Here is a 23,729-nt window from a genome sequence, read left to right on the forward strand (position 1 = left end):
TAAAGACTAACAAAATGTAGGTGAAGGTGAGGTATCCCTCCTCCCTCAAAACTCATCACATACACAACCCGACGACCCAAAAATGCTCCCGTGGACTGGCTATCGTTTGTAAATTCACTATGGTATGAAAAACTCATGTAACATCATCAAGTTGTTTTCCAGACAAATGCATGGCCGGAACTACATTCTAGACAGTTCAAAAGTACACATTGAATGTTGAGACGAAGCCCACATGTGACCGTGGCAGACTTGGAGGTGGATGGTGATGATGATTTCTTTAGAAACCAAGAGCCACAACCTTATTTATTTGAGCCAAAACCCAACTGAGTAAATATGGCACTGCCTTTGGTGTCACTGTGTCACTCTGCCCAGTGGTTCAACTCAAGAAAGTAGTTTTGAGTTATTGCCTTGTGTGCTATTGTTACATAAAAATACATAAAAAATAACTAGTGGTGAGTATTTTCCACTTTAGTCTTGCAGTTTGTTTTAAATCGGGGATGATCAAATTGAGACGAATATATGCAATGGTGGACAACCTCTGCTTTTCATGAAATGAATCACACTGAACCATCAGACTTCTAGCTCGCTAAGTAGTCAGATGTTACAGAGCTACATTATTAATTTCAAGCCTACTCTGTGGGGCTTTCCTTACAAACCATGTTTACACAACCTTGCAACACAAAAAAAAAAGAGACCCCCTCAGTGAGGAATGAAATTGTTAGTAGTAACTAGATAGCATTGCTGTTGTAGTATAATGTAAGCCTTTTGTATATCTATTTATACTTCAGCTCTTGTCAGTTTCTGCATGACTGGTTCAGATTGAAAATTACTTTTAAGAGGCCAATGCTGTGTTTTTTTTCAACTGTCACTGAAACTATGTTACAATAATAAATGTCTAACTTAAAAAAAAGTAATACTGGTTAATAAAACACCTCTCATCAATCATTTAAATTTTAAAGTCAAATAACCTAAATAATTTTTGATTTTTGATTGATAGCCTGCCGGAACTGAATGGCTTAGAAAGTCGGTCAAGCATATTTAGGTCACAGATGCATGCAACACAGTGTGTTGATATGGATCTCCAGGGTGGGGAAACTGAATGTCTGCACATGCCTGCTGCTCTGACTCATCCATAAGGTCTATTGGTACCACACCTTCTTGATAATGGGCCCTCCTACTCAACAAAAATAAAGAGGAAAACGGTGTTCCCACACATTTTGCACAGCCCTCGGGGAGTTTCTTTAACTTCTGCCCATGAATCCACAATAAAACCAACACTTGGATACCTATTTTAATGTTTTCCAGTGTACACAAGCAGTGTCGCCATTGGTTGTCTTGGCTTAAGAACTAGGCAAGTGGTTCACAGCATATATTAAAAAGTGGCTGTCTTTGTCTCAGTCTAAATCTTTCAGAAATGCCTCGGCTTCAGAGTGAAAGAAAACAAGTAGAAACCTAAACCTTTGGTCCTGGGTGCTCAGTGCTCTCTTAACTAGTCCCACCCATGTTTTGTATAATTCTGAAGTAGGCTGTTTAAGTAATGCCTGTCAAGTCTTGGATTTCCTTTTTGGGTTTCCAGTGGGCCTTTACGCAACAAGCTACAAACATGCAAGTATAGTTCAGTCTCATCGAAAGCTACTGAATTCAGATCTATCAGAAGTTCTGGGACATATCTAACACAAAGCAAGCGGTTTCTTACAATTTCTACTTCTGCCTCCCTCAAAAAAAGCAACGCTAGTGTGAGTTATCTCACAGTTCAATGTTGAGAAAAGAACAGAGGAGAAAAAAACCAACCAAAAGCAGCAGGGATTGGCAAGTTGTGTGGGACAAAGACACTGTATGTACAACGAGGCGCATGTTAAGTGTTAGTTTCTCTGAGCTCTTTCTAGACATGCAATTACATTGTTAATTGTTCTCCTTCTTCAACACTGCTATAGCATTGTGCCTATTCATGTTCTGTGGTTTTTAAACAACCTCCGAACGCGATTAAGACTTTTTGATAACATCACCATATCTGCCGTGCAGTAGGCACGCTTGTCTTTACCTCAGCTGAACTCTGCTACTGCTGCACAGAGGGGCCAAACATTCAACATCTTGGCTGACTTCACCATTGAATAATGGGAAGAAAAATGCAGCACGCAAGAAAAACGTGAAGCTATTTTCTCTCATTGAAAGCCGTCCCGTTTGGGGAGGTTGTGAGCATATAACTGATCTGATTTTAGTAGCTTAAATTGAAGAGGGCAAACCCCGAAGGGAATCAAAGTTAGACCTTCCGTGAAAGGTGAAATCAAAGCGACTGGGACACAACAGATTTCTGTGTTTTATGCTGAGACATTTGTGTTGTCAGGTGCTTGTAAAACCATGAGCAAACTAACCTTAGCCCTTCTGACTAAAAGCTACCACTCATTGCTAATGCAGGTGACACAGAGCCAGAGAATAAACAAGTCCCACTGAAAACCTTGGACAGGGTGCAGGTACCACAAGGACATTGGCGATTACTCACTGTAGACGTATGGCAGGACATGGAAGAGAGCTGCTCGCATGAAGCAGCACTGATGTTTGCTTGCAGTGAGGTGGTTCCATGAAACACCACATAACATCAAAGCCAGCTCGGCGCATTTAGCCAAAACAACAAGCCCTCCCACTCTAAACTGTTATCCACTGATATGATATTTTACAAGATGAGATTAAAAAGTTGTTTTTGGGAATTGTTTTTTTCCCTAACCAAGAGGACATAAATGTTGACAGAGGAGTGACGCTATGGAACCCAGGGCCATTTGTTCATACACCTACACCTCCAGGAAAGGAACTTGCGGGTTTTCTGGATAAGCTCAAACATGCAAATAAAGACATGCTATGCCTTCTCTAACTCCCCAAACTGAGCAGACTTTCTAAATAATAGCCTCGCTGCTTTACACAGTTGGGAAAACTCTGAAATCCGTTTGATAAACAAGCAACATCAAGACTAATGTGACAAGGCCTCTGAGGATTTGAGTATAACATATGTCCAATTTGTGGGGAAAAAAAGGATACAAAGGGACACGCTTAGTTGGCAGACATTGATGTAACCCCTGACCTTGCATGCTATATGAGCTAGGTCCTATGCATACATCTGAATGCTGACTCTAATCAATGGAATGATGCCTTCTGTCTGGATGATATATGCAACATACAGTGAACGATTCTTGATAGTGGTCACTAGTAAATGCCTGAGAGGAAGCCGTTGCAGAAGTTCCTGGGAGTGCTCAAGGGAACGTTTTGCAACAGCATGAAGACTGAAGATTGAACTGGAGACTCATAACAGAACAATAGAATGGTCTGTAAACTGGTCCATTCGGTGAAAACTTTGATTTTGCTATCATATTGCAATCGAATCAAGGGCACTTTTATAGTGAAAATCCTGAAATGTGATCTGTATATATAAAAACGCTTGTTATTCAGCATCTCCTCAATCTGGACGTCAGTGCCCTTGATGTTCGCAGTTCAGATCTCTTTGTGATTTATTTTTTTTGGTAGACCCGCTCTGATGCAAAACCTCAATGCGGAGTCTAAAGGGCTATAGCTGCTGGATCACTATTGGCCCTTTGATACTGACCAAAACATCCAGGCTCTGTTTGCCGGCTGAAGAGCCGCATGATACAGTAAGTATTTTTCAATGGAGCAATGCAATGCAGACCTCTATATTATTGACCTAGTTTTACTTACTTTTGGAGCTTGTCATATTCCCGCTCAAAGTCTCTTTCAACCTAAAAAGAAAAGAAACGTCATATCAGCTTGCACATCTAGATATCTAAAAGGTGTTTGACAAAGATCTGAGCAAAATTGACATACAACAAGTTGAAGATGAAAAAAAGCAGTCACACTGAATGTCAATGTCACTAAAATAAACACTTTTGGTAATCTCAATAAACGTGCGGCAACCGCGGGTGATGTGTTTTCTGACAATCGGGGACAGAGTTCACGTGAAGTCAGAGGCGAGGGGATCTTGGGATGAATGGAGACACGCAGGGTCAACGAGGGCAAGACAAGTTTGGTCTCAAACGGGCAGGTTACAGAGGCAGCGGGGGTTCCTGTGTTGTGGTTCTGCTGGCTCCCGAATTTAAACACAGTCGCCTTAACTACACGGAAGTTTGCTGACGCTTTGTCGATAGGGATCATCTGAGTGCGCCGCCTTTAACCCACTCGCTGGGATTTGCCTAAGATGGTACAGGAAGCTGGAAACCCAGTTTGACAGTGACTGCCCGGGCCACAGACCCATTAGAGTGGAAGTGGTTTCTTCCAGCAAAAAGAACACCCACTGACTGTCACTTCAAGGTAACCACCTCTGCCCCCTTGCAGGGCTCAGACAACTTCATCTAAAACATCTAATCAGTCCTGCGGGTGAGGCACCTAAATGACATTATTTAGACTACTAGCCTTGTTGTATATGCCATTTTCTAAGGGTTAACAACTACTACTCAGTCTTCGTAATTGTGCGCTTTTCGATGGAATAAACAATTTATTTATTAGGACATTGAATTTCAATAAACAGGCGGATTTGTGAGTGAAGTGAGTTTGGCGACTCACCGTTTTAGAGACGATCTGCTTCTTTGGCTGTCCGATCTTAAAGGGGATCCTGCAGTCACACAGAGAGAGAGAGACGATTGAGAGACGTGAAGCAAAGTGAGGGCTGGGAACAGTAGCTTAAAAGCTTCAGTCTCAATCAGATGTACAGTGTAACTGCGGGGGACCAAAAAGGCTTGTGCTGGGTTAAAGGTGAACAAGGGCACAATGTGAGACTGCTAATTCAAGCTTCAGTGACGGACATTTACTTCATGTCATCGCTGAACACATCTGGAGGCCTTTGCAGGCGGATATCGCTAAACACAAGTGGTTGTCCCCTCCCCTTAAAGTGGCTTTACTGCACAACCAAAGCTGGCAATCAAACACAGATGCACAAATTGTTATATTGTCAGTCAGAAAAATAGTCCACTTTTCCCAGACGGTCAGACCGATACCACTTTTCAAAACGCTTACAGCAGTGTGTTGGTCGTAAAAAGCCTTCTGACCAGTTCCATAAATCAATCAAAACACAACCCAGTTTTATTGGTTTCATGCAGCCGCGATAGCTGCTCCCTAACATCCAAGATAGAGCAAAAACTTTTCCTGACTCTTAAAAAGACCAAAAACAGCAGCGCGCAGACATCATGACTGTAGTTTTGAGTGCCTGCTCATTCTTAGTTAAAACACACTCTTTTATCCCTTTTTCAAAACTCTGCCTTGGCCTCAGTAGGTTGATGCTGAGCACCGGCGTGCTACAGGGATCCACGTGTGAAGGAGACAATGCCTCGCCGATGCACGTCGACGTAAGCTGTCATTGATGTGCTACTAATGGCCTGGAGCCTAAGAGATATGACGGACGGTTGCCGCTGACAGGCTGGGTGAGGCAGCAGCTGCGTCAAAGGAAAGGTGTGTAGACTAACGAGATGGAAAAGACAGGGTGTGATGCAGGGCCTCATCGTACTGCCGGGGAATGCTACTGATGTGCAACGAACATCTTTTTGATGACAGCTCAATCTCAAAAGTCAACATGGTCAAATAACAGGAAATAGCAGGATTAATATGGGTTTTTTAAAAAAAAAAAAAAAAAAAAGAAAGAAAGAAATTGGAAAAAGGAATGGGGGGAGGGTTTACCAGTGGCTCCCTGGTCTCTTTGATTTGTGAGCCCTGTGATGCTGACTTTTCGGGTGTACAAATTGTCCTGTGTAAAAAGTCTAGTTTTCATTTATCCCTTCCACAGTTAAACTGTTTGTTTATGTTGGCCCAGGACGGTGGTTTCGCGTGTCGTGCCATCACCTGGGTGAGCCAATGTGGAAAATAACCAGAGACATTACTCACTGGCATTTTATATGACTCACCTACTGCCTGATAAGTGAACTTGAGCGTCAGGTCAAATGGGCAAATAAATGTTTGGCGCTCTTCCTCAGTTGAAAAAATACCCACGATGGGACTGTTGTGACGAAGCAATCGCCCGATAGACCCATCATTTGCCCAAAAGTCAAGAAATAGACATTTACTCAACAGCAAGTGCATTTAGACCATTCACTCGCAACCGTTAGATCTTCACAAAGACAATGACGCATCTCTAAAAATAAAAAATATTTGCATTATGGTTGCAAGTAGGGATGCAAATTATCGATTAATTGGCCTTATCGATCGATTAACGATTAATTGATAAGCGGTGATTTTTCCTGAGAACCTAAATTTCACAGTCAAAAATGTGTAAGGAACACACTATTTAACCCTTGAATGATGCTGAGGGTCCCATGTGACCCATTTTTACATTAGAGAACAGTAAAACATTTATCCTCTGACTTTAAGTTGACTTCTAATGAATCACATATCATTTTTTTTTTTTTTTATAACTTGTTCTAGGTATATTATGACCATACCATCACAGTATCTACATGTGAATTGCTCTTTCCTGCCACTACACAATGTTATAATGATTTTAAATACCTGTGTAAATTAAATTAATTGCAACTAATTTAATTTATCGATTAAATTCTTAATTGACAATTAATCGATAGCTGATTAATTGTTAACATCCCTAGTTGCAAGATACTTAAATACTAAAACAATGCAATCTGAAAGCAAAATGACTCTAGTGTTAGGCAGGAAAAGAAAGAGGACATACATAGCAAAACGTAAAAGAAGAGTTCAGCATTAGTGATACAGTGAGGCAAAACAAATGTTCTAATGGCAAATTCAAAGTTCTCTTTAGCTGTCTTTTTACTGAACCATTTGTTGTGCATATTTCCAGATTATGCCATTGATACGCGATACTATGTATAGACAGGGAGGGAAATAACAACAACGACAAAAAAGGGATTTAAAAGTCATCACTATTAGGACACGCTTCTACAAAAAGCCAAGAGAGAGTGGTCACTCTCAGCGACTCATGAGAACTGGCAAACACTCAGAAGTACACTTCACAGTGTGCTTCAGGGAGTCAGGGAAAACGTAGCAGGCAACCAGAGGGAGAATAATAGTCACTGTGAGAATCATTTCTAATGTTTCTTCACACAGCAATATTTCTGTGGGGGCTGTCACATTTAGAAACATTGGCGAGTGGGGCCTTGTGAAAGCAAGACTAGTGTCTGACATGGCAGAGGCCCGGCCACCACTTGGCTGAAAACAGAACTCTTCCTTGCCACACTGGTTAAAGTGTATTTTTTATTTGTACTGAAAACAAATGGAAACTTCAGAGCAGCAGGCAGTTTGACAAAAGACAGACAAGAGTTCACAATTAAACATTCATTTTAAGATATTTTTCAACAGTATTTTTTGATAATGCTAAGACGTTTCCGTTTTTCCTTTTCTCAGGTCCAAAGAGATTACAATTTCCTTTTTCGAAACACAAAAATCGGCTATGCAAAACACCAGCGGTCATTATCAGAGAGTTGCACTTGAAGAGCAATCTGATCTTTGCTGTAATAGGCTCCACGTCACTGCCATCAGGCAGGCACGTAGGCAAGGACAAAGGCGTAACAGTCTCCACTGTGCAGGATGTGTTGGAAGAACTAATGGCTTCTCACAAAAAAACTGCATGTGTTATCGCCATTAGGGGGACAGTGCGTCGTTCGACCTCTGATATTCCACGGAGCACAGAGAGCTGCTTGAAGATGTTGGGAAGTGAGACTGTTCCGATGATGACCCCAGAGTCAAAGCTCTCGCGTCATAGAAGCAAGTGTTCGGGCCCTACTGGAATGCATCAGTCAGCAGAGCCCACAAAGGACTCCTTTCACTGGTCGGGAACCCTACTTTTGACCTCGCATTTGGCAGCGCACGCTGGTAGAAGCATCACTTGCCAGCCATTGACTGTGTGACGGAGCAGAGTGACGCCTACTTGATTGCCGTCCTCTCTGAAAATGGCCCTCGGAATGTGGTACATATAATAAACTTCATGTACGCATGACAGACAAATGAGATTTTACCATTTCCTCCCTGGGAGTGAATTTATGAATTGTGACAAACAATGGCTGTGTTTATTCAAACTGCCTTCACAAGTGCTTAATGTCAGCTTCAGGATGGAAAACATGCAGCTTGAAAATGAACTTTGGACGTTTATATCTCAATTTGAACTGTGGAGCTAGTATCCATTAAATGAATGGTATCATTTGAATGCATTTGTTTTACAACTTGATTTGAACTTGAAAAAAGGCTCAACTAGCTCTGTTGATGTTCCATATACTATACCTGTGTGAGGTGAGAGGTTGCAGATAAAGCAGCCACAGAGAAAACATACTCAGAAATAACGATGATGGATAAAAGGAGAAAAAAAACCCAATAATATTGTATAATAATAATAATGATAATAATAATAATAATAATAATAATAATAATAATAATAATAATAATAATAATAATGTTATAAGTTTAGACTTTAACATCTATGTTTTAGGATTGTTATTAAACGCATCTTCAGTTAATTCAGTTAAAGCAAGACAACTTGTTCCATTGCTTTTTTGATTTTGATTGACCCAATATTAGAACATATTGGGTTAGACAGGGCTAATGTCCTGTCTAAGCCCAGGACATCAGCAATAAAATCGTTAAATTAAACATAAATTAAAAAAAAAAAAAAACTCAGACAGGCAGATTTAATAAACAAACGGAATTTAAAGAGGTCGGAAAGTTTTGAGACACTGCGGAAGCACAATCTCTGCCTGCCAAGTCCCTTACAAAAGGGGATGACAACACACCACTGTTGCCACCACTGCGTCGACATCCCATTCAAGTCATTTCGATTTTCTAAGATCCTTCAAGCAAACCACTGGTACCGTTACCAGTGGCTGTGAAGGACAATGAAACGTGCCATGATGGGTGCAGACATTACAGCGAATGAAATGTTTTTCCAGGAACAGAAAACAAATCTTGGCGTGCAAAGCAACCCCACTGCCAAAAACAAATCAACACAACACACGGGCGCATCAAAGTTGAGATATTCTCAGACAATGTATGCGGTTCATATAAGCACATATATTATGTGTGGAAGCACCCTACCCCTCTGCGTGAACAAAACACGAGTACATGATGCAAAAAATACATTTTGACCAGAAGCCAAACCATAGTGGAACCAATAATAAGAGCACTCTTGAGTCTTCTCACAAATCAGGGATTTGTTATGTTCTTGGACCTTCAAGTTGTTTCAAAATCCACTGCTGATATAAGGCCAATTTTAGTATTTTCAAAGATATTAAGGCGATAACGCTGGGACAATATCCGCCCAAAATAGTTTTTGACAAACAACAAGAAATGAAAATGGCTGCATAAGTAAGGCAATAATTACACAAGGTGACAGATTATGTCTGAATGAGTGTAGGCATTCACATTAAACCTGAGCCTTCTTGAATCATCATCATTCATTAATCATAGTTTAGTCATCTATGTAATCAGTAATCATAGTCATTAGTGCGAAAATAAACTGAACTTTAAAACTTTGAACACACAAGAAGAAAGTCAGAGATGACAACGCATGACAGATCCATTGAATAACGTGGCTTCCAATCATGTGTGGAGGTGCATTCATGTGTCAATCATAAACGGGAAGATCAAGTTTAGTGTAATAACAATAAAGTTGTCACATTATAGTGTGACATTACAACATACTTTACTTCGGCATACCATCGGATCATGTTAAAACACGCAACCTGAAAACACGTTGTGATAACTTTGTCATGTGAAAACGTGCTGAAGTGAAACTTTTATAGCCTGTTATTAGGGACATGTTTGAACATTTGAACAGTTACGTCCAACACCGTATGTCACATTTACGATGATATGGGTTCAGCTTCTGTACCCGTGGCTGTGAAATAAAGCCATGCCTTGTTCAGTGCAACCACATTCTCAACAAACCATAGATGGTCAACAGGAAGACGGGCTAGAAGCCATCACCATCATCCTGCTTTTGACCAGACCATAAAAGAGGAGAAGAAACTACTGCCACAAACACAACAATGGCAGGAGGGAGCCAGGGCCAGGAAGGAATTAGAGCAGCGCACTGCTGACCAGCTTCATACTGACACGGCCTCTATCACACAGGAGAAAAAGAATTCCAAATAATAATGGTGCTGTTACTAATGTACCGGTACTAATAAAAAGCATTTGAAGCAATTTGCATAAATAAGGCTCACAATACTTTCCTAGCATGGATATACCGAGCAACACAAACAAATTGGATAATTGTGGAAGATATTAACTAAATTAACTGAATGTATTAGAGAGCTGGGAGAGATATACAAAACAAAACTCGCTCCCATTTGGCTGAAAAAGATAGCGCCAAGTTGTTTTCTGCTGTTTACTGTTTCATTTTTTTCACCAACTGGAGAGAAGTGTTTTTATTCACAAGACTTGCAGATTAAACTAATATCGGTGCTGGCCACCATGTCATAGGACCAACTGTTCACACTATCTCTGTCCACCAATTAAACATAATGCCATAATCATCTGTGGTTCAACAGGAAAAGAGTCATAACTGTTCATCCATCCATTCTCCATCATCGCTCCTCCTGCACTCAGGGTCCCGGGTGTTGCTGGAGCCAATCCCAGCTGTCTTAGGGCAAAGGAAGAGCTCACCCTGGAGAAATTGCCAGTTGAATTGCATAATAGAAAGAAACAACAACAAATCTAGACAACCTATCAACCAACGGACATTCACACGTACTGACCATTTACAGTTCTCAATTAGCCTCCTATGCATGTCTCTGGACTGTGGGAGGAAGTTGGAGAAGCTGGAGAGAACCCACGCAGACACAAGGAAAAGGTCCAAGGTCAGGGAAATGAACAAGCAACCTTCTTCCTGTGAGGCGCCAGTGCTAACCACTGCACCGCTGTCTTGGCCTTTGTAATAATTAATTACTTACAAACTTGGGAAAAGAACAACAGTAGCAGAATAGAAATGATTCATCATCCTTTGGAATATGCATTCCATACAAGAACGACAACATAGTTCAGTCACAGACCGTATGTTATTGTATGTAAAACAGTATAAAACAAAAACACTGAAAGTTAAAGACAGAGATTTTGAAGAAGAACGCTTGCAACTATAATTCTGGATAAGCCTCATCATTGTGCAAGCAGTTGCAAACCAAGAGTTACTCATGAGGTGTACTGTAGCCTCTTCAATCAGTTTTGGAGATAAATTGCTGTTTCTAAATGTCCAAAGTATTCGACCATCAATTGTCACTCCCATACAAACTTAGAGAGAGGGAGAGAGAGAGAGACAGAGAGATAGAAAGAGAGAGAGACAGAGAGACAGAGTGAGTGAGAGAGAGAGAGGGGGGGGGGGATTAGTTGAATATGGGTAAAGAAAGGACCAGATATAAAACATTAAAAAAAAATAATAACTTATTTGTCCTGTACTTTTCCCACTCCAATCTCAATATGCAAGTACGTCAGACAGAAAATTATGTAATGAAATAATTAAAAGTTGACAACAACAACAACAACAACAACAACAACAACAGCAAAAGCAGTATGTAAAGTAACCACGTTGGTCTAAAATGAATAATACGTCGATAATGGGCTCATAATTACTAACATATAATGTTTCGTGATCGTTTATAACCCTAACCAAGAACAGTGACGTACACTCAGCAGTGACAACTTTAGTCATGTGTTGCCCTACACATAAACTTTTGCTACAATAATAAAACCCCAAGGACTGTTCGAAACCCCTGAAAAAACTGATAAAATCCAGTTTTGATAGGAACAGCGATGATGGCAGTGGCATGAACACAGTGTGCATTGTTCTACTGTATGGATTGACGACTTTACGTACGTCTTGGGACTTCGCTCTTTCATGACAGAGCCAAGAGAAGAAGCACACATGCTAACAGTAGCTAAAAACACTAGCCACTTTAAATGCCTTAGGCGCAGACACTGACCACCAAACAGTCGGCGATAATTAAATTTACGTGTGTTGTTATTTGAGACAATTGCATTTGCTATGAAAGCGGAGAAAATAACACATGACTTCGTGTACACAATGCATTTGGTTTTAGACTGAAACACCCAAACTTGTTAGTGAGCTCATGCCAGGGTTAGCTAGCTAAACACTCAACAGGAACCAAGTTGGATAGTCGCAACCAATGGCGTGCGGCTAGCTAACTCTATAAAATAACTAGTGACGAGGCTGTGGGGAACTGATAAAGCCAGCAACACACTATGTACGTGAGTAAGTAAGTAAGTTTGGTTCTAAGCACGGTGAGTTCATTGAGCCGTACCAGACTCCAACAGTATTGTTGTGTAGCGAAACCAGGAAATAGCCGCTGCCAGAGTAACAAACCTTTGGTCCGTAAACCTTTTTGAAATTATACTAAATTGACAAAAAAAAAACAAACAAAACAAAACAATTACGAAGACGCTATACATACCAGCTCATTTTGTGTCAGCTTTTATTCCAGTTTCATAGAGAAGATTTGTGATGTTCCGTGGACCTCATCCCTTTCCACAAGACAACAGTCGAACATTAAACAGGAAGTCCGGAGCTTAGTCCGTCGTGTTTCCTCTAAACTTCCCCCCACCACCTTAAAGATAGTTAAGCCAAAATACAGCCTGTACTTTTAATGTTTTATTATTAATGTTGGAAAAATACATTTATTTGTAATGTTTTAACAGTACTAAATATGTCACGAATGTTAGCATGACCTCAACGTAACAGGGCGTGAACGTATGCATGACGTAGCCAACGAACAAAACACGGAGGGCAAGTGATATTTTTCTTTATTCAAGTACTTACATAGAAATAACAAAACAATTGCATTACAACAAACTGAATTGCCGAGTAAACAGGGGAGTCATCTCCCCATCACAAGGATATAGTAAAATTCATTTCAATATTCAGCTCATCATAAAAGGACCTTATTATAAGGTAGTAGAGACATGAAATAGGCGAAAGACATCCACAACATTTGAACAAGATCCCTTGTGTTCTTTGAAAAAGAAACAAAGGTGAACAAAACAGTTATCCCAGTGCGTGTTTTCAATTGTCTATCTTGAATTGTTGTTGGGCTTATCCCATTTCACCCAATGTGAATTTTATTTTCATGCATAATAAAGAAATGAGTACCACCCACACTGCGTGAGGGTAGCACTTTGGAACATTTCCGTGCACATGCAAACATGAGGATATACTGAAATGAAAAAGAAACACAACACAACAGAAAACAGTGAGTATCGACTCCATCTGAACACCATAATGTAACTTTTTTTTTTCAAGACCATAAAAATCCCTGAAGCTACCCTGTAGTCCATAAATTGCCAAGAGTAGCCTATAGTATCACACACTGAAATCTCTTCAAACGTGACTTTTTGTTGCCGCTGCAGCTGCTGCTGTTTTTCTAATTCTGTGAGAATTAATTGTCGTGAATGAGATCAAGCCTATTGCCCTGCCCGAGGCCAATTTCACGGAGACTAAATCAAACAGTTAAACACAAACATTAGCACAAGGCTGTCTTCCACTGTGAGCACACTGAGGTCACATTTATGATGTGTTGCTCTCGTGGAGTTCTCAGCACATATTGTTTTTGATCAGCCATCCCTGCAACCCAGTTTGGCACAAAGATGGCTGCTGATGTTGGCTGAGATCCAACATCAGAGCAAAGAAGGAGGATGAGGCAAATCCCAATTTCAGAGCGCGCAGCCACCCACTTTTGGACAATAGATTATATATGTTTAAAAAATACAGTAAAATATTTTTTTTTTAGAAGGAGTATAACGAGGGGGATGTTTTTTAACAAGTTGTTGACACATATCCATAACATTCACACGTTACACAGAGAGATTATTGTTGAGAACTTGGTGCAGCCTGTATTGTTCACCCACATATTGCAGGGGGCAGGGTGGGGAGGATCGTAAAAAGTTTTACAAAAATCTATCTGTCCATTACAAAAGTGTCACAAAACAAAAGTGACAAACACAGTGAGATGATAACTGACGGAATATCGAGTATGCAAAGTCGTAATTACATAGTTTCATTTAGATGTGTGAATGGTTTGGTGAGGTCTCCGTCTTGCTCTGCGTCTTTCCTTAACACATAGCATCATGAACACAGTTTAGAGGAAGCCACATTCGCTATATTATCATCGAAACAAACATCCATTCTCACTCAGCATTAAATAAGCGCACACTGTTTAGTCGAATAAATCCAAAAGGAGCCTGTGATGAGCAGTGTCTAGCAAACACAAAAGATAAACACACTGAGGACCCAATCGCCTCATGTCCCTATATATGTTCCTTTGTGCTGACTCCATGAGGTTGTCTGCTACATGACGTTCACATTAGAGGCCATCAACCATCACAAAATCTAACCTGGCAAATCCCAACTTCATGTTTGAGTCTTAAGCTAGAAGTGTAATGACGGTCCTTGTTATTCTCATTTCAGTTACGTTTGAATAGAATATGCTCAGAAAAGTTTTGTCTGCTGATGACCCTCCATGCGATAAAATAACGTATTTGTTATTATACAAAACTATTGATTTACAGTTGAGGGCGCATAAACTTTAAAACAATGCGAGAAAAGTGCAAGGAGGTCTGCTCCTTTAACAACGTAGATCAGTTTAGAAAAGACTCTCTGAGGCCAAATTAATTGGAGAACAAGTGGACACTTGCCAGGAAGTGCAGTGAAAGCTGGTTGTTGCAGGAAAGGAAAGACTGGCCCTGGAAGCTCTTTTCTGTGTACGCTGTGCTCTTTGTGGCATCACTTTTCTCTTGGCCTCTCTATTCCCCTGTCAATATTTTCCTTAAAACTGATTGCTCTGTATACTGACCAGTACATTATATTTGTTTCAGCTGATGTATGCACTGCTTTGCATACAGCCTGTACTCCTTAGACAAGGAAAAAAAAAACACAGCCAGAAATATTGCCAGTCGAAGAGGATGTAGAGAAGAATGTTTCATTAAAAATAAAGTTTATCTTTTTTTTAAAATGACAAACCTAATCAATAAAATACAAATTTATCCACTCACAAAGACAAGGATATTAAATAATACATAATACAACAGTTAAGGAATACTTGTGAAATGTGCCAAGATTTCTGACATATGGGTTAAATATAATATAAAAAATCTCTATGACATTTAGTCCAAAAATTTACTTTATTACTTTTTGCAATAGACGATCAGTTTAAATTAAAGGTATGTCCTTCTAGGTGTTGTTTAAAAGAGTCACATGTAATTGTTGGGTTAAAAAAAAAAAAAGCAAGCAAATAAGAATAAAAGATCAGAGGGTGAGGAGGGGGTTGGTGGTGGTGGTGGTGGTGGTGGTGGCGGCGGGGGTTGGTAAAATAAATAAATATTGCTGATACCAGAGTCACCAAAGGTCATTGCTGGTGCTACTAACTGGATACTGGCTGGATACTAACGGTAGGTAATATATAGTTTAGTTTTATATATGTATGTGTCGCTTGATCTCCAGGGGCTAGTGGTGCTTTATCTGTGTAATAGGTCGTGAAGCTGTGTTAAATGAAGCTACTGATTGTAGCTGTAATTGACATACGCAGTTTAAAAAAAAAAGTCTGTTGTTTATTCAGAAAATACATTAGAGCTCCCTTTAACCAGTTACCACTTTAAAGCATAAACATGGCGCAAGTGTTATTATCTTCGTCTTTTTTTGTGGAAGATAATACGCAATATCTGCCACTAGCGCAGTACTGTCGAAATTTTAGCAATGACCCATGACAACAAAATAGTCTTTAATATAACTACATAATACTAAAAAAAAAAAAAGCTTTAAGACACAATCCGCACAAGCATTCAGTCAATTGAAAGTTCTTGTTTATGCAGACAGTTGTATTTACATAGTGTGCATGATGGCATGCACATATATGCACAATTTTAATACTGAACTATGCTGTATTTGACATTTGAGTACAAAAGTGAAACTTCTACTGTAGCTACCTGCATACATGTTAGTTTACTATACAAAAACAACAACTTTTTAGTTTACAACTGTCCTCAGTCTCACTGTGTTAGAAAAGATGTAAACATGGATTTGGACACTTTAACCTATCTCTCAACATATGCTGCTCGTCGTTTGCCGACTTCAGTCTTTCTACTGTGTCAACCATCTTTGCTTTCGTTTACTGCTGATTTTACAACCTGGGGTCATTTATTTAAGTAGTTCCGTCTGTCTGACTGTGTTCCCTGTTAATTTAATTTGAGGGTTGGAGGCATATGTCATGTAAATATTGCATATAACTGCAGAACTAGAGACAAAAGAAAAACAAAAAAACGACAAAAAATGGTAATGGGAGCTTTTAAAAAAAAAGCAAAGGAAATTACATATGGTAATACCACATAAATCCACCATATAAAAAAGGCAACAAAAATACACAGTGTCTCACAGTGACAACAAATTGATAAGTATTGGCAGGGGCGTTGATTGCTGCAGGCATGTTTGTTTCATGAGTGCAGGATACAGGACACGACAGCGTTTGCTTCACGTAACCCAGTTCAGTCACGATCCAGATTGAAACCATTTCAGTTAAATGTAAATGTGAGTTGCGTCGTTTGACTGTGATCTTTCCCTAATTTTTTTTGCACGAGTGTGCTAAGCTGATATTAATGTTATGTTTTGCAAATGTCAGGCACAATAATAGAAAAAAAAAAAAAAAAAGGTTGGTTGTCTCACCACAATACATTTGGCACATTCCTTCTTGAGAAAAACAACATTCAAATAGGAAATTAAAAAAAAACACGACACCTCAACAAAAAACATCAACAATGACAATAAAAAAAAGACAGTCAAGTGCCACTAATAAGGAATCCATGACAGAACACAAATATAACCAATTGCACTTTAAAACAGGCTAATATAATTAATGCATACCTCTCAGACAACTTAGCCTTTCACTACGTTCCATTCTAATTTTATCGGTTTTGACACCTGTGGTGGATTCTGGCTTCCTTCCAATTTTAGAAATTCTCAGGAATTCTTTTTTTCTTATTTTTTTTTATTTTTTATTTTTTAACAAAAGTGTATCCACCCCATATCCTATAGATACGCGGTGGCCTTAAGGACAAAAGCTGTGCCAAGGCATTCCTCTTGTGTGTTGGCACTGTTACAGTAGCTGAGGCTCTGACTTACTTGAAGGAGAGGGGCACAAGCAGCCGTCCTCCTCGTTCTTAGACTAAAAAAAGGCATGAAAAGAGCAGTGAGATGTCAAAGAGAGGGAAAAGAGTCACCTATTTCATCTCATAGCGGACGCCATCCCTTCCTTCTGAGTCTCTTTTACGGGGGGGCGTCGGTGGGGGGGTCCAGTCCAAGTGCGTGTAGTGACGGTCACGACGTTCCCACCGTGGGCCCTCCGCAGGTGCTGGGCGGCGAGCTGTGGCTCCCCGCCGCCCCGCTGCCCTTGTCGGCCGGCTTCTTGTCCTTCTGCTTCAGGTGCACCTTGGCGTGTCTCTTTCGCTCGTCGCTCCGAGCGAACTTGCGTCCACAGAACTCGCAGGAGAAGGGCTTCTCGCCCGTGTGCGTGCGGATGTGAGTGGTCAGGTGGTCGCTCCGGCTGAAGGAGCGCATGCATATTCGGCACTGGAAGGGCTTGTGGCCCGTGTGGATGCGTAGGTGACGCGTGAGCTCGTCGGAACGCGAGAAGCGCCGGTCGCAGTTCTCCGCCGGGCAGGCGTGCGGCCGCTCGTGCACGGGCGTCTTGCTGGGACGGTTGGGGTACTTCCGCGGCCGGATGGGCTTGAGGGTGAGAGTCTGCGGCGGCGGGTGGTGCTGGGGGGGGTGCTGCTGCCCGCCGATGAAACCCGGGTGAATCTGCTGCTTGTCTTTGAACGCTCGGATGGTCTCCAGGGGCGTGATGGGCGGCGGGTTGACTCGGATGGGGTCCATGGTCTGGAAGGGCTTATGCTCCATCACGCCCACCTCACCCTGATGGTGGAAAAGGTTGTAGTCAGGGATCATGGAGAAAAGGCTCCCATCCATGGAGGCTTTGGACGTGGAGTGATAGTCATTGCTAGGGTAGGCAAGAGCCGTGCTGGTGGCAGGGCTGTGGTGGAAGGAGACCTGGTCCTGGTAGAGGTCGCCGCAGGTGGAGTAGGCAGGCAGCGGCGGACCGTACACCTGCTCCATGTCAGACGTCTGGCCGCCCATGCTGGCGGCGGAGGACGACGTCTGCGTCGTTACCGTGCCGGGCGACGGAGAAACGCCCAGGATCCCGGCGCTGACGAGGCTGATGATGTTGTTGTCGGAGCACCAGCCGGAGCCACCGATGCCACCCGACGGAGGGGTGTCGAAGGCAAACTTGCCCAGATAGGTGACAGTCTGCCCGCTGCGGTTGGACTGGAAGCTGGATCCGTACTGGATCTCTGCGGCCGCCTTCTCGCTCCCCATGCCCAGATCCATGATGTTGTCTAGATGGGAGCAGAACAGTCGTGAAAAAAGAGACACCGTGAGCAAGTCGTCCACATGGTTGCACAAACCCGAGGTTAAAATCAAAGTGTAGCGACAGGGGAAATCACTCCAATAGCAAAATGTGGCCCAAGTTGTGAAAATAGGTCTAGAAAATTCACTTGTCCAGCTGTGTGAACTTGAAGTGACAAGTCCTCAGCGTGTCCAAATCTCAACTCTCCTGCATGTCTCTGTCATGACGTGCCAATAAGAGTTGAGGAGTAAAAATAAGTGCGACACAGTTCATCAAGAAATGTGAGCGCTGTCAGACCTTTAAGTTGAATGAGTGACTGCTGCGTGCGAGACAGTAGTGGGGTGTGTGTGTGTGTGTGTGTGTGTGTGTCTCTCTCTCTCTCTCAGATCCCACAAGCCCTCGTAAATCAAGACCTAAACACCCCCCTCTTTGATCCAGTCATTGTGTCCCTCAGGAGGACAGCCAAACTGAATGGCAAGATCTGGTTTCTTTACAGCAGGGAGGATTAGAGAGGCAGACGCCACATATCTATCATGGCCAGCGCAGAAAACTGCTGCAGAGAAGAGTCTGCACAGGATGGGGGTCAAAAGAATTTGTGCTTTCCGTCCGCTGTTTGCACAAGTGGCCTCTGCAGCAATCGCAGAAATTTTTTGTGCGATATTGACACGATTGGATGCACGCTCCACTGCTTATTTAAGGGATGCTGCAAAAGTCAACGACAGTGCATATGTCAAAATTGAGATGAATCTGTGTGTTGTTCCTTAGCCGAAAGCTCGGTGCGAGAAATTTGTAAAGAACGCTTCCTTAAACAGGGGTTAAAACAGCCATCTCTTCTCATTTGCAGGAAATCATACACAAGCGTGCTTATATACTCGATCCCAGTAATTACAGCCTGTTGGAATTTGGCTAAAGGCAAAGCATAATGAAACAAACAAAGCAAAATTATGTATACTTGACAATGTGACTCACAAGGCAAAAATGACACTTGTGGCATTTTTTGGGGGGAGTATGACATTTAGAGGAATAAAAAAAAAAAAAGAGTCGGAGCTGGCAGTAATTTATTTTACTCCAAATCGTCTGCCTTCTAGGAGTAATTTGAGCAGCGGGGATGTTTAAACAGAATTAGGGGCATGGGACTAATTCTCCACTCTTCTTCAGGTCACTATCGAGGGGCACAGCACACACCTGCTTCACCTGGAAATTTCACATTGTGATATATACACACAATTTTTGTCACAGTGCTATGCTCAATTTAAATAGCACATGTAAATTACGTTGTGGCAAATTTAGCATTTTGCCCCCCACCACCCCCCGCCCCCCCTGATTCAAACTAACATCAGATTTGAAACACCTGCTCGACGCAGCATCCTTTTCCCCCACTCATGCAGTTCCATTGCATTTTTCAACAGCTCCCTTCAGAGGTCACATAAAATACGTCTTACTGTTTGTTGAATAAAAAACATTTTGTAAAATTTTGAAATAATTCTTATCATTTTTTACATTTAATTTCTCTGTTTTAAACGACTGAAGTTTTGCTTTTAAACGTGCAGTTTCAACACACGTATTTATTTTAGAAAGGAGAAAGTAACGTCACATTTTAAAATGCACTGATTGTCTTGTATTGCCTTAAATAATTAAAAAAAAAACAAAAAAAAAACTTTGGGATATTATTCGACTGACTGATCGTCACCTGTGGTCGCAGATCTCGGCCACATGGGAAAACTAAAGATTTGGTGCGATGCGCGCACAAGCTGACCCTCGGAAGGTGAGTCTGTGCGAGTGTTGACTGATTTAAAGCCAACAACAAGCCGGCCCGATGTGTCATTTTTATTCAGGCGTAGGTATATAGCAAATGAAATAAAAATAAAAATAGTACCTTCACCTAAAAGTATAAATCAATGCAGTCCCTTTGCCACGTTGTTTTAGTAAAAAAAAAAAAAAAAAGAGAGAGAGAGAGAGAAAAAAAAAAGAAGGTCGGGGCCCTGTAGTTTATACACGTTTCATATAGGAAATAACAACCACGCACGCCTACTGTAATCCAATCTGTGACATGTTAATAGACGCGTGAATGAAAGTCATTGTCTAAAGAAGTTGACTCATCTTCGCGTGTGGATGTTGGATTAATAAATCACTTGCGGTTTGACCACATCAATTGGACGCGTTTTCTGGTGGCCGAACTCACACGTTTCGGTCATAACCAGCGGTCGGTTCTGACTGGACTTTGCGTAAAAAAAAAACAAAAAAACCCAACAGCCTTTTTCTCTTTCTCCGCTCAGCCGTTCACAACACATTTCCTCATGAACGCCTCGGCACTGAAACAATTAAACGCACTCCAGACGTGGCTTATTTCTCTGTTAAAATATCTTGGGTCGTTTTTAATTTTAAGAATTAACACAATAATCCATTTTCTTATTTTTAAAACACTGCGTTTTTTTTTTAATCCCCCTGTATTTCGGCTGCGGACAGGAGGGGAAAAAACAAAACAATAAAAGGAACGAGGAGGAAGCACATGGCCGGTGGGAACGCAAGTCACTCTACAAGTTGTACCTGAGCCGCAATGGTCAGTGTCACACTTGACCCCGAAAACTATTCAGACCCGGGAATCTGCCTTTGTGCGCAACAGCTCGCAGACGCGCAAACAGGTGCTCCGAGCCCGCGGAGACAACTGTTGCCGAACGGGCGCATCGCAGTTTTGGAGCACATTGACGCGAAGCGCGCACTAAAAAAGAAAAAGAAGTTGAAGTAGACGAAGAAGAAGAAGAATAAGAAATGAGAAGACTCTTACCTGTGTTCATCTGTGAATAGTGGGAAATAGATTCCGTATTGGTGAAAATATTCATAGACGTCGGGATGTCCTCTTCTGGGTAGAGACTGTCAGGGATCGTGTTTATTAAACTGCTCATGGTAAGAGGGAGCTTCTCCGCTAGTTTCCCTGTCATAGCAGTTATATTCAGTCCGACATTTATACAGGACAACTCGCGCAGGTATCCAGGTGGTAACAAAAAAGAGTGGAAAAAATTCAGGCGCTGACCAAAAAAAAAAAAAAAAAAAAAAAAGTATAAAATGCCCGAGACGCAGGTGGAGGAGAAAAAAAAGAGAGGGAGAGAGACGCAGGGATGGATCCGAGCTGTCCAAGTTATCCCGCGGAGGACGAGGACGCGGCGCCGGTTGTCTCCTCCTTGTGTGTGATCACTGGCTATTGTTGTTATTAATCTGATCACTGTGGACGCTGATGGGCTGCTTGTGGTGGTGGGAATCTGGAGTCTGTGAATCAATAGAGAGGAGGAGGTGGCGGTGTTGGTTGCACAAGAGCGGCTCTACTTGCTCTATTGGAGCCGGATAGGGGAGTCCTGCTCTCATTAAATAGGGGGATGGAACATTCGCGGTGACGTAGATGCCCATATATGGACAGGGCACCCAGCAGCCTCGGCTCTCCACGCGTCAGTCCGCGGAAAGTACAAGCGGAGGCAAAGTGGCTCCGATGCGCGGATAGATGGAGCGATAGATGAAAAAGTGATCAAGATCTACCTGCGCGCTGCTCCGGTGCGATTCCGAGATCTGCCATCGGCTTGGCGGGGAAGAGCGGGGCGGATAAAGTCCTGGAATTTTTTTTGTGTGTGTGATGGCAACTGCTGGCAGGATATATCTAGTGTGGACAAAAAGGCAAAAATAAAATAAAAGCGAAGCTCGTAGGAAAGCGGGATTATAAGAGGCCACTTTGGCAGAGAGCAAGAGTCATCTAGCAGCTGATTTACTCACTAGGTACTGGCACACGTGTCTGCTGGCGTGGATGGATAAAAAAAAAAAAAAAAAAACTTTTTTCCCACCAAGTTTGGCTGAGAAAAGGCACTAAATCACCGCTCATCTGCTGCGCTCCCGCCGAACATGTAGCTGCACACACTTTGCGCCCGCCGCGCCAACAAAGGCAGTCACTGACGGAGTTAATCGCTTGTAAATATTGCACGCTCGCTCTGTAAATCCGCAGGCTTGCTTTGACTTGGACTCCCAGTGACCGCTTAAGTGGAAACTCCAAATAAGGCCGCGTCCGGCCCCGCCCCTCCGCCTCTCAATTTGGACATGCGAGTTCCGGGTGAAGCAGTGGAAAAGTGATCGGAAGCCGCAGAGCTGTCAGTGGTGGACGGCGGCGGCGGCGTCATGGCTCCTTCTTCACCAGCTGCCTTATACAGTTTCACAAATATCCCCATCAAATTTGGTTTGCAGTGGAAATAATACCCCCCCCCCCCCCCCCCCCAAAAAAAAAAAAAAAAAGTCAGTGAAAGCTCAGTCACTGACTACTGTCACTTTCAGGATTTTGTAGGCCCTTTGTTCAAATAACCATTTTTTTTTACATACCTGTATTTCCCACTCCAGATGAAAACACTTAAAAGTGGAGCCTGTTGCTAAAACACTAAAAATGTTGAATGAAACGCCAGTGCCTGAATAATCAGACCTGATAAATTAATAGTACCTCAATGAACCAGAAGTGTAAACAGAATGTGTGGGAGAATGAGTCTGAATCATGCTCTGTGTTCAGGGGGCTTACACAAACACGGCAACCGCTGATCTTGTGTGTCTCATCTCCGGGCATGTCCTCTGTGTGTGTGTGTGTGTGTGTGTGCGAGCGGCAGCCATAACCAGCAGGCACAGCCGAGGCCTCTCAGGATGTCCTCCTCCTCGCGCTCCTCTACCTTCAATCAGCGAAAGAGACAACAGTGTTCCTGATGGAGCAGCTCAACGCTCCCTGTCTTTTTTTATTAAATCTCCGTGTTTGTTAAGTTTGCAGTCTGCCAGATGGTGACTCGATGTGTCAAATGCCTCCCTGTACGGTGTTTTAGCACTGGGGTTCAGGTCAAACAGCGCAGTAAGTGTGACTGTTTGTCCATTATGCGTATTAGTTGTCCATCGTGTTTAGCTCCTTATGGAAAAGCCAAGACCAAAACCCCATTTCGGTGTATTTGTTTTGACAATTGTGAATGCTTAAATGCAAAGTAGCTGCACATACAGCATGGACGTTACTGACGATCAATACTGCATCTCTGGATAATGTATCCAATAATAATGTATTAGGCATATGTGGGTTGAACTGAATAACAGAGGCCCCAAAAATATCTAGGAAATTATTTAGTTACTTCATAAGAGTATTAAAGCTTAATAATGTAGCATTCGTCATGAGGTTCTTGTGTTTACTTTGTGCCGTCAATTGAGCGTGGCCATGAAAAAAACTAGTGGAGGTCAAATGGAAAAACACCATTTAGCTGCTTTGTTTATGGATGCGAAACAGGGAGAGAATCCCTCTGGGGGAGTTTTTGCTGTCTCCTT

At 42.0% G+C, this 23,729-nt stretch overlaps 2 protein-coding genes across 4 annotated transcripts in view; both read right to left on the reverse strand.

Annotated features, from left to right (window-relative positions):
* bin3 (bridging integrator 3) overlaps nucleotides 1-12,602 on the reverse strand; it is a 34,826-nt gene extending 22,224 nt beyond the window's left edge. Inside the window, exons 1-3 of the mRNA XM_076039089.1 lie at nucleotides 12,414-12,602; nucleotides 4,564-4,612; nucleotides 3,703-3,743 (exon numbers count right to left, since the gene is read on the reverse strand). Of these exons, the coding sequence (XP_075895204.1) occupies nucleotides 3,703-3,743; nucleotides 4,564-4,612; nucleotides 12,414-12,421 (98 nt within the window). The 5' untranslated portion in view covers nucleotides 12,422-12,602. The remainder of the gene's footprint in view (nucleotides 1-3,702; nucleotides 3,744-4,563; nucleotides 4,613-12,413) is intronic.
* Nucleotides 12,603-14,931: 2,329 nt separating this feature from the next.
* egr3 (early growth response 3) lies at nucleotides 14,932-22,513 on the reverse strand. Of its 3 annotated transcripts, XM_076039086.1 has the most exons (5): nucleotides 22,170-22,513; nucleotides 21,939-22,056; nucleotides 21,196-21,674; nucleotides 18,053-18,399; nucleotides 14,932-17,917 (listed from the first exon to the last, which is right to left on the reverse strand). In XM_076039086.1, the coding sequence occupies exons 1-5, from the start codon at nucleotides 22,273-22,275 to the stop codon at nucleotides 17,321-17,323; spliced, it is 1,647 nt and encodes a 548-aa protein (XP_075895201.1). In that variant the 5' UTR covers nucleotides 22,276-22,513; the 3' UTR covers nucleotides 14,932-17,320. The 3 variants fall into 3 exon arrangements, with proteins under 3 accessions (XP_075895201.1, XP_075895200.1, XP_075895202.1); XM_076039085.1 differs by having other exon boundaries at nucleotides 14,932-18,399; nucleotides 22,170-22,510; XM_076039087.1 differs by having other exon boundaries at nucleotides 14,932-18,399; nucleotides 21,939-22,510.
* Between the last annotated feature and the right edge of the window lie 1,216 nt (nucleotides 22,514-23,729).

The sequence above is a fragment of the Nelusetta ayraudi genome, unplaced genomic scaffold, assembly GCF_046127955.1.
Source record: "Nelusetta ayraudi isolate G7.1 ecotype Tasmania unplaced genomic scaffold, CSIRO-AGI_Nayr_v1 ptg000058l, whole genome shotgun sequence".
In the NCBI taxonomy this organism is placed as follows: Eukaryota; Metazoa; Chordata; class Actinopteri; order Tetraodontiformes; family Monacanthidae; genus Nelusetta; species Nelusetta ayraudi.

Excerpts from the sequence above, each read along its gene's own strand:
- egr3 (XM_076039085.1), bottom strand. The coding sequence starts at position 22,275 with ATGAGCGGTGATTTAGTGCCTTTTCTCAGCCAAACTTGGTGGGAAAAA. Across the intron at positions 21,675-21,938 it reads CGCACCGGAGCAGCGCGCAG|ACTCCAGATTCCCACCACCA; the intron begins GTAGATCTTGAT and ends ATTGATTCACAG. Across the intron at positions 18,400-21,195 it reads CTATTCACAGATGAACACAG|ACAACATCATGGATCTGGGC; the intron begins GTAAGAGTCTTC and ends GCTCCCATCTAG.